The 15022-nt window shown below is 50.2% G+C and overlaps 1 protein-coding gene across 3 annotated transcripts in view; it reads right to left on the bottom strand.

Moving 5' to 3' along the window:
- LOC134352665 (uncharacterized) overlaps positions 1–15022 on the bottom strand; it is a 104665-nt gene that overhangs the window by 77956 nt on the left and 11687 nt on the right. For all 3 annotated transcript variants that reach the window (XM_063060019.1, XM_063060020.1, XM_063060021.1), the window contains exons 2-3: positions 7463–7554; positions 3406–3502 (exon numbers count right to left, since the gene is read on the bottom strand). In XM_063060019.1, coding sequence (XP_062916089.1) covers positions 3406–3502; positions 7463–7554 — 189 coding nt within the window. The remainder of the gene's footprint in view (positions 1–3405; positions 3503–7462; positions 7555–15022) is intronic.

Raw genomic sequence — 15022 nt, 5'->3', positions numbered from 1 at the left:
GACGGCCACCATATTGCTGCCTATGGAAGGTGGCTGTGCACAGGAAAGTCCTCTCCACTGCTGACGGCAAAATGGCGACCACTTACTGTACCCTCCTTCCTTGGCTGGGAAGCGCTTTCTTGAGTCGGACGAGATGACATACAAATCCAGCACCGCAGGAGCCAAAAAAAAGAATGGGCTGTTTCGAATCAGGGTGAAGCTAGGCGCATTTTACCACAGGCCAAAGGCGAAGAGCCACAATCACCGCCCCCTTTGGAGCGGCAGGTTTCCGATCCGAACCGTTCTCATTTTCATTAGAATGCAAGCAAATGCGCTGGAAACAATGGCGGGCACTTCTGGGACTGAGCTGCCAGCCATCGGGAGACAAAGCCTGGCTTCTCAGTCGAAGAAGGCACGTGGTACTGCTCCTGCCTTTGGGGAGAGTGGCTTGTTAGCACGGCTTTGAGATTAGAGCTGCACTCGAGGGGCGGTGGGGGCCTGGTGTCTCTGATCTGCTCTGAAGAAGCGCACACATGTACCTCTGCACGTTCGCAGCTGTACAGCGATGGAGGCGAGGAGTGAAGTGGCTTAAGAGTGGCTGTAAGTGGGTCAAGTGGGCATTCAGCACAGTAAGAAGAGCACTCCAGTTCAACACCACACCGCACTGCCTGCTCTCTTTTCTACCTAGTCTCCTTCCCCCGCCATCCTGGTGATGGACAGCTAATCACCTTAATGAAGGAGCCGTATCGTACACTGTTTGGTAACATGGTGACCAGGAGCGGAACCTCTTCTCCGACATTGTCTTCCATCCCTTTATTTTAACTCCAAGCAAAAGCCCTCGAGATTCTGCCCGCGCTCACGTTGCTGCGCTCTCCGGCTGATCGGTCCCCACCGCGTCAGCTGGACGTTAGTGAAACCACAGCCTTGCTTTCATGGATAGAAGAGGTGCCACAGAAGTGGGTGACTTGGTCTGCAATTTTGTCCCCTCTGAGTATAGCCGGGACAACACACACTCCAATTTGCCTGCCGAATCAACAGGTCCACAGCAGATATCATCTCATTGGCTCTTCACACAACCCTGGAACATCTGGACAGCAAAGATGCCTACATTGGGATGCTCTTTATCGATAACCACAAAATAATCTGCAGATGCTGGGGTCAAAGCAACACTCACAACTCGCTGGAGAAACTCAGCAGGTCGGGCAGCATCCGTGGAAAAGACGGGTCGACGTTTCGGGCCGGAACCCTTCGTCAGGACTGCAGAGGGAAGGGGCAGAGGCTCGATAAAGAAGGTGGGAGGAGGGTATGAACATACTTCCAGTAATTCCCTCCCTATCCCTATGTCACTCAGCCCCCTCCCCCAGCTGCCTATCACCTCCCTAATGGTTCCGCCTCCTTCTACTACCCATTGTGTTTTCCCCTATTCCTTCTTCACCTTTCCTGCTTATCACCTCCCTGCTTCCCCTCCCCCACCCCTTTATCTTTCCCCTTACTGGTTTTTCACCTGGAACCTACCAGCCTTCTCCTTCCCACCCTCCCCCACCTTCTTTATAGGGCCTCTGCCCCCTCCCTCTACAGTCCTGATGAAGGGCTCCGGCCTGAAACGTCGACCGATCTTTTCCACGGATGCTGCCCGACCTGCTGAGTTCCTCCAGCGTGTTGTGAGTGTTGCTCTTTATCGATTACTGCTCAGCACCTAAACTAACCAGCAAACTCCAAGACCTGGGCTTCAATACCTCCTTGTGCAATTGGTTCCCGGATTTCCTCACTTGCAGACCCCAGTCAGTTCGGGTTGGCAAAAACATCTCCTCCACGATCTCCATCAGCACAGGAGCATCGCAGGGATGTGTGCTTAGCCCCCTGCTCTACTCACTTTACACCTATGACTGTGTGGCTCCAACGCCATATACAAGTCTGCTGATGACTGCACTGCCGTGGGCCGCACCAGAGGTGGTGATGAATCGGCATACAGGAGGAGATTGAAAATTTGGCTGCGTGGTGTAGTAACAACAGTCTCTCCCTCAATGTCAATAAGACCAAGGAACTGATGGCAGGCTGCAGGAGAGGGAAACCAGAGGTCCATGAGCCAGTACTCAGAGGATCAGAGGTGGAGAGGGGCAGTAACTTTAAATTCCTGGGTGCCACTGTCTCAGAGGACCTGTCCCGGACCCGTCATATAAACATAATTGCAAAGAAAGCACGACATTGCCTCTACTTCCTCAGGAGTCTGCAGAGATTTGGCATGTCTTCAGAAACCACGGCAAGCTGCTGTTGCTGTGTGTTGGACAGTGTGCTGACTGCCTGCACTTCAGCCTGGTATGGGAACACCAACGCCTATGAGTGGAAAATCCTACAAAAGGCAGTGGATTTGACCCAGTACGTTCCGGGTAAAACCTTCCCAGCCATTGAGCATTTCTGCATGAAACATTGCCATGAAAAAGCAGCATCCATCCTCAGAGATCTTCAGCACCCAGGCCATGCTCTTTTCTCGTTGCTACCATCAGGCAGAAGGTACAAGAACCTCAGGATCTGCCTCACCAGGTTCAAGAGCAGTTACCACCCCTCGACCATCGGGCTCTTGAACCAAAGATGATAACTACACTCATTCTATTTCTGGTGTTTCCACAACCGATGGTCTCAGTTCAAGGACGCTTTATCTTGTTGTTTCATGCTCTCGTTATTTATTACTAATTATTTATATTTGCATCTGTACAGTTTGCTGTTCATCGATCCTGTTTACAGTTACTGTTCTATAGATTTGCTAAGTATGCCTGCAGAATAAAGAATCTCAGGGTTGTACGTGGCGACGTGTATGTACTCCGAGAGTGCGCGCTCAGGTGTGGACCAAACAGTGTGAGAACAGTTGCAGTGTTAACCCTCAGCTCCATATACCTGGCCCAGTACATAAAAACCCACAGGAGATTCTACAGATACTCGAAATCTTGGTTAACACACACACAAATGCAGGAGGAACTCAGCAAGTCAGGCAACATCTACAAATGTAAGATTTGGAATAAACAGTCAACATTTTGGTCTGAAACCCTTCATCAGGGCTGATATAGAAGTGGGTAGACACTCGGAGGAGGAGGTGGGGGAGTACGAGTTAGCAGGCGACACGCAAGACCAGGTGAGGGGGAAGGTGAGTACCTTTCCTGATAACCTTCTGTACATCTACGGCATCTCAAAGGCCCGGGCTTAAGGATCCGCCCCGGGTCTCCGTACCTACCACACCGTGCACACGTGCATTTGGAAAGCCCCTCTCCTGGGCTTAAGGATCCGCCTCAGGTCTTTGTACCTACCACACCGTGCACCGAGCAGTGCTCAGACTTTGGAGAGCCCCCCCTCACCAGTCTGATTCCCACCCCCCGCAACTCTACCGCAAGGGAGCCCGCATCGGCGCACCATGCAGGCTTCCCAGTGACATACCTTGAGGTTCCTCATGCGCGCCGCCGAGCCGGGTTTGCGGAAGATGCCCTCGGTCTCAAGGTGCTGACTCAGAAAGGTGCAGGCCTCCATCAGGAACCTGCCGGGTAGAGGGGAGCCATCGGTATCAAAGATAAAACCTCCAGCGCAAAATTAAGACAGGGTCCGTGCAATAAAGAACACGGTCAGGAAGTGCCACCACATCGTGTCCATTAGAAATCGAGCTGAAAGATTGTCAAGCTGGAACAAAGCCTAAATGTAAGCACAGAGCCAAAGTGAGGCCACCAAGAACTAAGCCAGCTGGCATGTATTGTAACCCCCTGAACACTGGTTAAATTATCTTGCTTGACGTCAATAAATAACCTGACTTTTCCCCCAAATTTTTGACTTGCTCATGAAATTTTTTTTTAAATCCATTATTCATTTATCTTGCAGTCCTCCTGCAGGATTCCCTGAAAGTTAACTGGCAGGTTGAGTTGGTGGTGAGGAAGGCAGTTTTTAGCATTCATTTCGAGAAGGCTCGAATATAAAAGCAAGGATGTCAGGCTCTCTAAGGCATTGGTCGGACCACACTTGGAGCACTGTGAGCAATTTCAGGCATCATATCCGAGGAACGATGTGCTGGCGGTGGAGAAGGTCCAGAGGAGGTTCACGGGAATTATTCTGGGAATGAAAGGGTTAACGTACGAGGGGTGTTCCAGAGCTCTGGGCTTGTACTCGTTGGAGGTTAGAATAATTGCCGGGGGTGGGGGGGATCTTATTGAAACATCGAATACTGAAAGGCCTAGATAGAGTGAATATGGAGAGGATGCTTCCCAGTAGTGGGAGTGTCTAGGACCTGAGGGCACAGCCTCAGAATAAAAGGATGTCCCTTTATAATAGAGATGAGGAGGAATTTCTTTAGCCAGATGGTTGGGAACCTGTGGAATTCATTACCACAGATGTCTGCGGAGGCCAGATCACTGGATATACAGTATTTAAAACGGAGTTTGATAGGTCCTTGATTAGCAAGGGTGACAAAGGTTAGAGAGAGAGAGGGCAGGAGAATGGGCTTGAGAGGGATAATAAAATCAGCCATGATGGAGCAGACTTGATGGGCTGAATGGCCTAATTCTGCTCCTATATCTTATGGTCTAAACACCACAGAAAGACAAGGATATTAAGAGTGCAATACCAATTATTATGCTGATTAGTACTATAACAGTTCAATTAGTTTTAACAATTAGGTTAAGGCAGTTCAGAGGCCCAGAAATTCAAAAATTTAATCTGTAGTCCCTCAGATGATAAATATTTTGTTTCTGAAATCACAAATACTCTCTAGAGATGTTATTGTTTCCTTTATCTCTTTTTGTTCTCAGACCAAACTCCCTTTGCTCACTTTATTTCTCTTTCGGTACTTGAACCGACTACACCTCATGCTGCTCCATCGCGATGCATTTCGTTTGGAGGAGGTACGCTATCGACCCAGGTCCCGGGAGGACTCCAACCTCTCTACGATGGCTTGAGTGGGCAGAGGCAGGACAACGCCCAGGTGGGTCCTGACCCAAGCCTTACAAGCCAAGTGCGTCACCTTTCGTGTTTCAGTGTTGGGCGGCCCCCGGGGAAGAGTAGTGTCCGGTTCAGTGGGTTCCAAAGTGGCTAATGACGCCTCTTCCCACAGATGGGCACGGAGGCTGAGGCGAGATGAGGTGACATGTTCCTTCAGTCACTCAGTCAGAATCAGATTTAATATGTCGTGAAATTTGTTAACTTTGCGGCTGTAGTACAATGCAATACACAATAAAATAGGGAAAAAAACAGAATTATGGGACATATATAGTTAAATTAAATAAGAGGTGCAAAAACTGAAATAAAAAAGTGTGAGGTAGCATTCATAGTTTCAATGCCCATTCAGAAATCGGATGACAGAGGGGAAGAAGCTGTTCCTGGATCACTGAGTGTGTGACTTCAGGCTTCTGTACCTCCTTCCTGATGGTAGCAATGAGAAGAGGCTTGTCCCAAGAGGTGGGGGTCCTTAATGATAGGTGCTGCCTCTATGAGGCTTCGCTCCTTAAACATGTCTTGAATACAACGTTGGCTAGTGCCCATGATGGAGCTGACTGATTTTACAACTCTCTGCAGGTTGCCTCAGTCCTGTGCAGTAGCCACCTCCCGTCCATACCAGACAGAGATACAACCAGTCAGAATGCTCTCCACAGTATGTCTGTAGAAACTCTGGGAGTTGTTTTAGGTGACGTTCCAAATCTCCTCAAACTCCTAATGAAACGAGAGTGCTCCTGACACGTGACTGAGGTCCCCAGTACCACCCCAAGCGCTCTTTTCTCCGAGGGTGGTCACGGGACAGAGAGTCATTGGAGTCAGTGGGGATGGTGCATTTCTTCCTGGAGGCTTCGGGCACATCGGTGAATCTTTCCCCCCAGTGACCCCTCCCACGATAGCACAAGTGGAACGGGGACAGGGAGACAACCCAGAAGCCGTGTGTTCGGGTCCAGACTCAGGGGAAAACAGAAGCCAGGATAGAACCATCTATGGAAAGAGGCCCTTTGGCCCAACTGGTCCGTGCTGATCCAAGCTCATCCCATTTCCAGCTTTTACTCCATAAACTTCTGAAGCAGGGGTTCCCATCTACTTTGTATACCATGGACCAATACCATTAAGCAAGCAGTCCATGACTCCTGTTCTAAAGTTTTCCTGCCCAGCTGTCAAGTACAATTGTTGTTACTATACCTGTCTCAACTACTTCCTCTGGAAGCTCATTCCACCTAGAAACCACCCTCACATAAAAAAAAAAAGTCCCTCAAGTTCCTAGTAAATATTTCCCCTCTCACCTTAAACCTATGTCCTCTAGTTCTCGATTCCCCAAATCTGGGTAAAAGGCTGAGTGCATTCATCTTGTCTAGACACCTCATGATTGTACAACCCCTCTATAACTTCACCTCCAAGGACGAAGTCTTAGCCTGTCCAATCTCTCCCTGTGACTCAGTCCCTCAAGACCCAGCACCATCCTTGGAAATCCTTTCACCACGGACCACTGTCGCAGGAAAGCAGCATCCACCATCTGGGACACCCCACCGCCCAGGCCGGGCTCTCTTCTTGCTGCTGCCATCAGGAAGGGTGGTACAGGAGCCTCAGGACCCGCACCACCAGGTTCAGGAATAGTTCCTACCCCTCAACCCCATTAGGCTCTTGAACCAGAGGGACAACTGCACGTGCTCCATCACTGAACTGTTCCCACAAGCTTTGGACTCACTTTCAAGGACTCATCTCATGTTCTCCAAACTTATTGCTTACTCATTTATTTACTCTTTTTCTTTTGTCATTTGCACATTAGTTGCTTGTCCATCCTGCTGAGTGTAGTCTTTCACTGATTCTATTATGGTCCTTGGCCTCTCAGAAGTCCAATCCTACGTCCCCATCCTGAATGGTGGAAATGGGTAAGGCCGGCCAACAGGGCTCTGCTGAGGCTGTGTAGGCCAACCCCTTGTACAGTGGATACAATGGATTGCAGGACCATTGATGAACTCCATGGACTTTGGACGATGGAGACTGGAGGCCATCGATGGCCTATACCCCACTGAAGAGCTAACGGCCCCAAGAAGAAGATTATGATCTTTGGATTTACTGACCATGCCCTTGAGAAAAAAATCCCAGGGTTGTACATGGTGACATATATGTACTTTGACAATAAATTTACTTCAAACACCTTCCTTTTGGCATAGCAACCAAAACTAACCACAAAACTCCAAGAGTGGTTTCACCAGCACCCTGTACAACCGTACCAGGATCTCCTAACTTTTCCACTCTGCGCCCTAACAGATGAAAGCCAGCATTTCAAAAGCTCTCTTACTTGTGACTCTATTTTCAGGGAAGCACACGCTTGCACTCCAGTTCCCAGTCCGACAGGGATCTACTGTTCAGCGTGAAAGAGCTGTCTGTGGTGATGGGACAAGGATGCTGATGAGACGTTATCCCTCTGCATCCGTACCAGCGACATTCCACATCTCCAGGAGGGGAGGAGAGGGGATTAGATCACGTAATGGGATACCCGATTGCTACTCACCTTGGGATCGTACCACTCCCGTCTGGCAGCCTGCACTGAGGTAGTGCCTGCAGCGAGTTCCCGAACACCAGCCCACTCGATGTCTTCTTCTCCTGGAACGATTGACAAACGGAATCAGTCATTGGGGAACACGGTAGAGGGGACGTGACGAGTTCATGACTGATCCTTGGCATCTGCCCCACTTCCTCACCCGTAGACAGCCCTCCACAGAAATCTGCTTGTTATACTCTTGAGAGCAGTGTTCAGGCCTGGCATGGTAGAGAAAACCACGGATTCTCAATGGGCAACTTCTGAGACTGATGCTTTGCAAACTCCCACCCACTACCCCCCCCCATCCCAAACTTTCCCCAACCCCCTCACCACCCCCAGAAACTTGCAGGTTGCACGCTGGCACAGTGGTCAATTCCCGCCACTGCCTGGAAGGAGTTTGTACGTTCTACCCGTGACCGCATGGATTTTCTCCGGGTGCTCCGGTTTCCTCCCACAGTCCAAAGCTGTACCAGTCGGTAGATTAATTGGTCATTGTAAATTGTCCTGTGATCAGGGTAGGGTTAAATCAGAGGTTGGCTGGAAGGGCCTACTATCAACAAATAAGTAAATATCCTCAGCACCTCTCCTACCACGCATCATCCCCCACCCCACCCTCAGACTCCTCCTCGGCTTCAGCTAAGCTCTTCTGCACTGGGCCACCTCCTGACAGGTAGATCAGAGATTTGCACGATCCTCGAAGTTCATGGTAGGAAAGGGCCGAGGCTTTGCAAGGCACTGGTCAGACTGCATTTTGAGTACTGAGAGGGGTTTTGGGCCCCCTATCTAAGAAAGAGCGTGCTGACATTACAGAGAGTCCAGAGGAGGTTCATGAGAACGATTCCGGAACTGGAGGTTTTAATGTACAAGGAGCATTTAATGGGCTCTGGGCCTGGAGTGTACTCGCTGCAGTTTAGAAGAATGAGGGGAGGATTTCACTGAAACCCACCAAATATTGAAAGACTCAGACCAGGGATTCCCAACCTTTTCTATGCCGAGGACTTCTACTATTTTGGCACCTGCACCGAACTTCAAGGCGAATGGTCCCGGGTTCGAATCCGGCCGGCTCCTTGCACGCTTTCCATCCGTGTTGGGTTGAGCGTGGAGCTAGCAACTCGGCCTCACACAAAAAAAAAACCAGACAGATGCTAAGGAAATGGCAAGGTTGTCGCCCGATAGGCCACAGGGCAAGTAGAGGAACAACAAAACCAATAACAACTCCTACCATTAACCGAGGGGTCCGTGAACCCCCAGCTTAGACAGAGTGAATGTTGAGAGGATGTTTCCAATAGTAGGAGCATCTACAACCACCAGAGGACATGCCCTCTGAATACAAGGGCATCCCTTTAGAACAGAGATGAGGAGGAATTCCTCTTGACAGAGGGTGGTGAATCTGTGGAATTCATTGCTACAGACAGCTGTGGAGGCCATGTCATTGGGTATATTTAAAGCAAAGGTCGATAGGCTCTTTATTTGCAAGGGTGTCAGTCAAAGGTGGCAGGAGAATGGAGTTGAGAGGGATTTAAAAAATAAATCAGTCATGATCCCACGGCGGAGACTGTTTGAGTGGCCTGATGGTCTAATTCTGCTCCCATGCGTTATGGTCTAATTATTATTGTCCAGAACAGAATTAAACATTATTGCCGTTGCTCAACATGAGTTTGGGGTGCTGCTCCAGACTGTGCAAAATAGATATTTACAATGCATGGGGTACGGCTTAATTTTTTTTAAATCCCATATTTACATGCAACAAGTGACTTTGACAGTCCATAACACTCAAAGGCCATTGGCAAGTCGGGACGTAGCATTATTCAGCTGCACAACAGCCCTCAGGAAGAAGCCGTTTTTCAGTCTTACTGTCTTGGCGAAGATGTTTCTGTATCTCCTACCAGACGGCAGGAGATTGGACATTGTCGGGATGGGATTGGTCTTTAATGACATTGCAAGGGTGCTGTAGGCATCCAGAGTTGTAGATTGTCTCCAGGTCCGGTAAATGAGTGCCAGTGATGTGCTGAGCCGTCCTAATCGCCCGTTGGAGAGCTTTGTGATCTCTCTTGCTGGAGCTGGAGTACCAGACTATCATTACGTCAGTTATTCAGTCCATCTAGTCCCTACTGGCTCCTAGCAATGGATTTGCACTGGTTTTACTCCCTCTCTACAGTAGAGGGCCAACACGTTCCCTGGCTACTTCAGACATGCCACCTCTCCCAGAAGTTCCGGGAGTCTACGGCATATTGATAGTGGCTCCCTGACGCCCACAACTTATATACAATATCCCGGAAATTGATTTTTTTTTAAAGAGCGAGCGAGAGCACGCCATGGTAGAGTGTTCCAAAAAAAGAAAATATAAAACGTACGTCACCCCAGACTACACTAAAGTGTACCCCTGCCTAATAAGGGTAAAAAATAATGACAGTGTTGCTCGCTGCACTGTTTGCAACGGTGACTTTTCTATTGCCCATGGTGGGTTAAGACTGTAAAAGACATGTTGAGGTGAGTTTAACAGGTGTCATTCATTCATTAGCATAGCAAACGTTATTTAAACTAGCTGGCTAGCTGCTAAGGAGCTACTCTATTGCAGACATCCCGCCTCTCCCGTTAGTTCTGGGAGCCTCCTGCAAATTGATGGCGCTACCTCCCTGAAATGAGTTTTTGCCAGTTGGGATGTCTGCTACTCACCCACACTCGGGGCAACGCACACAGGCCAATCATCCTACCAGGGAAATCCGAGCAACTGGGGAGCGACAGTGAGAGCGCAGAAACTCCACACAGACAACACCAGAGGTCAGGATTGCCTGCTGCTGCAGTCCACATGAGGAGACGGCGGAGGTGGTGCTGCGTGGAGTCCATGCTCAGTTGGGGTTGGCCAGAGGAACGCCGTTTCATTCAGCCGTATCCGTGAACATTTGAATGATAATTAAACATGATCTGATTTGATTTATGAGGCTGCAGCACTACCAAACCGGAGCACCTGGGGAGTGACGGTGAGAGCGTACAAACTCCACACAGACAGGAACGGAGGTCAGGATTGAACCTATGAGGCAGCAGCACTACCCGCTTCACTGCCATATGCCGTCACAATACCACAACCAGTTTCCTACAGCTGCAGCTTTACCACACAGCTTGAACTCAATCCTCCAACTAATGAAGGCCAACACACCTCCTGCCTTCTTTGTCACTCTATCAACAGCTACTTGGAGGGATCCAAGGACAACCAGCCTCTCACGAAGCCATGTACACTATCCCAAATCAGGGATTGGGGTGTGTGGGTGAGTGGGAGGAATAGGAAAGGGGCTTGCATTCCTCTTGCTTTGGCCCGTTGCTTTTGCTGCAAGCGTTGTCCTGCCGAGCGTTGTGGGCACGCTATGTTGGCGCCAGGACCTGTGGCTACTCTCGCGGGCTGCCCCCAGCACACTCTAATTGTTCATGTAGACTGCGGGTTTTACTATTCTTCGCTGTACATGTGATAAAGAAATGTTTCCTGTGGTTGGTGTGGAGGGGCGAGGGAAAAGAGTCCAAGACCAGATGACACAGCCTCAAATAGAGGGATGATCTTTAGGAATGGAGATGAGGAGGGAGTTCTTTAGCCAGGGACTGGTGAACCTCTGGAATTCACTGCCACAGGCAGCTGTGGAGGCCAAGTATTTGGGTATATTTAAGGCAGAGGTTGATAAGTTCTTTAGTAGTCGGGGAGAAGGCAGGAGACTGGGGCTGAGAGGATAAACTGATTAGTCATGCGAACATGAGGAAATCTGCAGATGCTGGAAATTCAAGCAACACACACAAAAGATGCTGGTGAACGCAGCATCTCTAGGAAGAGGTACAGTCGACATTTCGGGCTAAGACCCTTCGTTAGGACCCTCCTGACGAAGGGTCTCGGCCCGAAACGTTGACTGCACCTCTTCCTATAGGTGCTGCCTGGCCTGCTGCATTCACCAGCAATTTTTGTGCATGTAACTGATTAGACATGATGGAATGGTGTAGCACAGTCAATAGGCCAACTGACCTGATTATTCTCCTATATACTACAGGCCTATTGAACCTGAATGAAATCTGAATCAAAGAGCCAAAACCGAAGGTCGTGCAGTGGAGAAGTGCGGCTGGCGGCAGAGTTCTGGATCAGGCCCGGCCCTACTGGCGCCAAAGACAAGCAGAGGAAGAGAAAGGTCTCTCACAAGAGAGCGGAGGAGTCAACGCTGGTGGTAACGAAAGCTCAGTGTGGCCTCTCGCACTCGGGTTATCATCACTGAGGCTCCAGACGAATACACGTTGTGGAAACGTACCCGCAGCAGAACACCCCAGGCAGCATGTCGGCCGATGGTTCCTGGGAAACTCAGAGATGGGGCTCGTCCAAAGATCGTTGACGCCGTGGAACTGTACAAACCTTAGGACAGTTTCTTTGCTTCTGCTGCCACCAGTGGCCTTTGCTGTGTCGCTGGAACTCAGCCCATCAGGGCCGTAGAGTAACGCAGCAGGTTGCCAACAGCGTGAAGTTCACGTATTCTCCCTGGGATCCGCACGCGTTCCCCCATGGATTAGATTAGATTATGAGGACACTCAGTCCTCGTTTATTGTCATTTAGAAATGCATGCATTAAAAAATGATACAATGTTCCTCCAGTATGATATCATAAAAACACAAGACAGACCAAGACTAAAACTGACAAAAACCACATAATTATAACATATAGTTACAACAGTGCAAAGCAATACCGTAATTTGATAAAGAGCAGACCATGGGCACGGTAAAAAAAGAAGTCTCAAAGTCCCGATAGCCCCAACATCTCACGCAGACGGTAGAAGGAAGAAAAACTCTCCTTGCCGTGAGCTTCCAGCACCGCAAACTTGCCGATGCAGCACCCTGGAAGCACCCGACCACAGTCCGACTCTGAGTCCCTCCGAAAACTTCGAGCCTCCGACCAGCCCTCCGACACCGAGCACTATCTCTGCCGAGCGCTTCGACCCCGCCCCAGCTGCCAGCAACAGGCAAAGCCGAGGACTCAGGCCCTTCCCCTCCGGAGATTTTGGATCGCACAGTAGCAGCGGCAGCGAAGCGGGCATTTCAGAAGTTTCACCAGATGTTCCTCCGTGCTCTCACGTCTGCCTCCATCAAATCAGAATTCTGCATGGCATCCTACTTGACAGATAACAGATATCACCACCGGAGAGGCCGCGCACGCTGCGTCGCGCCGCCATCTTCTCCTCCTCCTTCAGAAGCTCCAGATTCCTCCCTCATCCCAAACGTGGAACGTAGAAGATAGAACAGTACAGCACAAGAACGGGCTCCTCGGCCCAGAATGTGGTACCGAACCAAGTAAATTAGTAATCAAATGGCCAACTTAACTCATCCCTTCTCCCTACACCAACGTTCAAATCCTTCTATTTTCCTCACACTCCTGTCAAAGGATTCAAAGTATATTTATTATCAAAGTACATAGAAATTACAGAACCTTAAGATTAGTCTGCTTACAGGCAGCCACAAAACAAGAAACTGAAAGAACCCAATTAAAAAGATATAGACCAACACCCAATTTGTGGGAAGAATAGAGAGAAGAAACGCAAATCATGCAAAGGATAAAAGCAAGAGGCGGCATTCCGAACCAAGTTGAGCCCACAGACCCGAATCCCAGGGCAGCTGGAGTAGGCCCAAAGCCTGAGTCTCGGTTCATCATACAGCAGGACAAATCGCCGTGAAGCTCGCAGGCATGAGGCACGTGCGGCTGGAGCAGTCTCATGACCCCCGGCGCCACGGAGCGAGGAGTGAACGTCGTGGACGAGCGAGCAAAACCGGCCCGACCCTCAACACCAGTCCCGACAGCCTGCTTTTCAGTCGATCTGGGCCGGCGTTTAAATCGCCCAAACACCAGGTCTTGCCCCCTCCCCGCCCCCCGCCCCACACAAGGACTAGGGCCCCCGTCACAGCAACATGCTTCGGGCCTAGACCTCGCCGCCCGGCCCGAAGCCTTTCTCGACCTCTGCAAATGGGTTCAAAGTGACAATCTAAATGTTTCTTAAAAGTCTCTAATGTTTCTGCCTCTACAAACGCACGTTCTGTGGAACACTCACCACGCTGTGTTTAAAAAAAAACCTGCCCCTCACATCTCCTTTGAAATTACCCCCCCCCCACCATAAATGCATGCCCTCAAATATTAGATATTTCAACTCTAGGAAAAAGATACCGTCTCTCTACTCAATCTATGCTTCTCATAATCTTAATAAACTGCTTCTGCACCCTCTCCAAACCCTCAGAACTAGAATGGGAGGAAAAAAGGTGCCAGAGGTTTTTGTAGACCCAGGCGGCTCCTTCCAGATTGTCCACCTTCTGCTTCCTTTCTTCTCTTTCCAAGGAGGCTGGGGTTCTGTTGGGGCCCATGATCTACGGTTCAAACTATGGTTCTCTGCAAGCAGTGGGTTTTCGCACCGGCCATACGGCCTGGCGCTTCGATATCCCCGGGAGCGACCTGGAAGACGTGCGCCTCCAAGGGGGGGTGTGAGGGAATGGACTGATGGACGATCCAATCCCTCGCCGATTTCGCCGACTGTTGCCTCGTGGGAGACCGAAACGGAGACCGGCAGGCGGTGCGCAGCTGTTGGAAGAAGGCCCCTGTACTTCAGCGATACCTTTCTCTCTCTCTCTCTCGATGGAGCCTGTCCGTCCTGATTCGGCGGGGGTTAGGGGGGTTGGAATTGGAGAAGTGACGCTGGAAGATTGTAACTTCGGAACAGCGAGCTGCTGGTCTCCGCTCTTGTTTCAGGAGCGACCTCTCTCTCTCTCCCTTGTTCGCCTGCCTGAGATACCAAAGCACCGAGATGCATTGTAGTTTTAGAAGGACTCTAAATCAAAGTCTTTCTGGGGGCTTTTGTTATTGCTGACATGGTGGGGACGTGCTTCTGCTGGTGTGGCGGTGGGGGGGGGCGCGAAGAGGAGGGGATTGATGTTTCTGTGCATTGGTGGGGGTTGGGGAAAAGAATCTTTCATTCTTTGGGGCTTCCTTTTCCTGGACGCCTTAACAATTCCAGGTCGCATACGTTCCCCTGATATTCGATGGGACCACGTGAGAAGGGCACGCACGGGCAGAGAGCAGTGCCCAGGTGGCAGGTACAGCCAGGCTGCTGCTTGCGTGACTGGCACAACCTCAGCGCCTTCAAACACCAGAGAACAAAGCCAGCAGAAGCCACAGGGTGGGCGAGGTCACATTAACAACACACACACAGAGAAAAAAAAATGCTTCAGAGAGTGAGTCATCCCGGCTGCCATCTCACATTTACCAGCAGTGCTGCCGGCAGCAGTCTCCTTGCAGGGGCAGAAGCCGTGGCTGGAGGCCGCTGGACACTGGAGACTGAATTCACAGTCCGGCCTAGGAGCGCGGTACACCTGGGGGCAGAGGACATCTGGATGAAACCTGGACTCTGGATGGATCCCAGACTGCCAGTCCTGGGGTCTTCCCGCTAGTATATGGCCCTCGCTCAATAGACATAGTTATACTTCATTGACCCCGGGGGAAATTGGTTTTCGTTACAGTTGCACCATAAA

Source organism: Mobula hypostoma, chromosome 10 (genome assembly GCF_963921235.1).
Source record: "Mobula hypostoma chromosome 10, sMobHyp1.1, whole genome shotgun sequence".
Classification (NCBI taxonomy): domain Eukaryota; kingdom Metazoa; phylum Chordata; class Chondrichthyes; order Myliobatiformes; family Myliobatidae; genus Mobula; species Mobula hypostoma.
The sequence above is the reverse complement of the archived record's forward strand: the minus strand, read 5'-3'. Positions and strand labels throughout refer to the sequence as shown.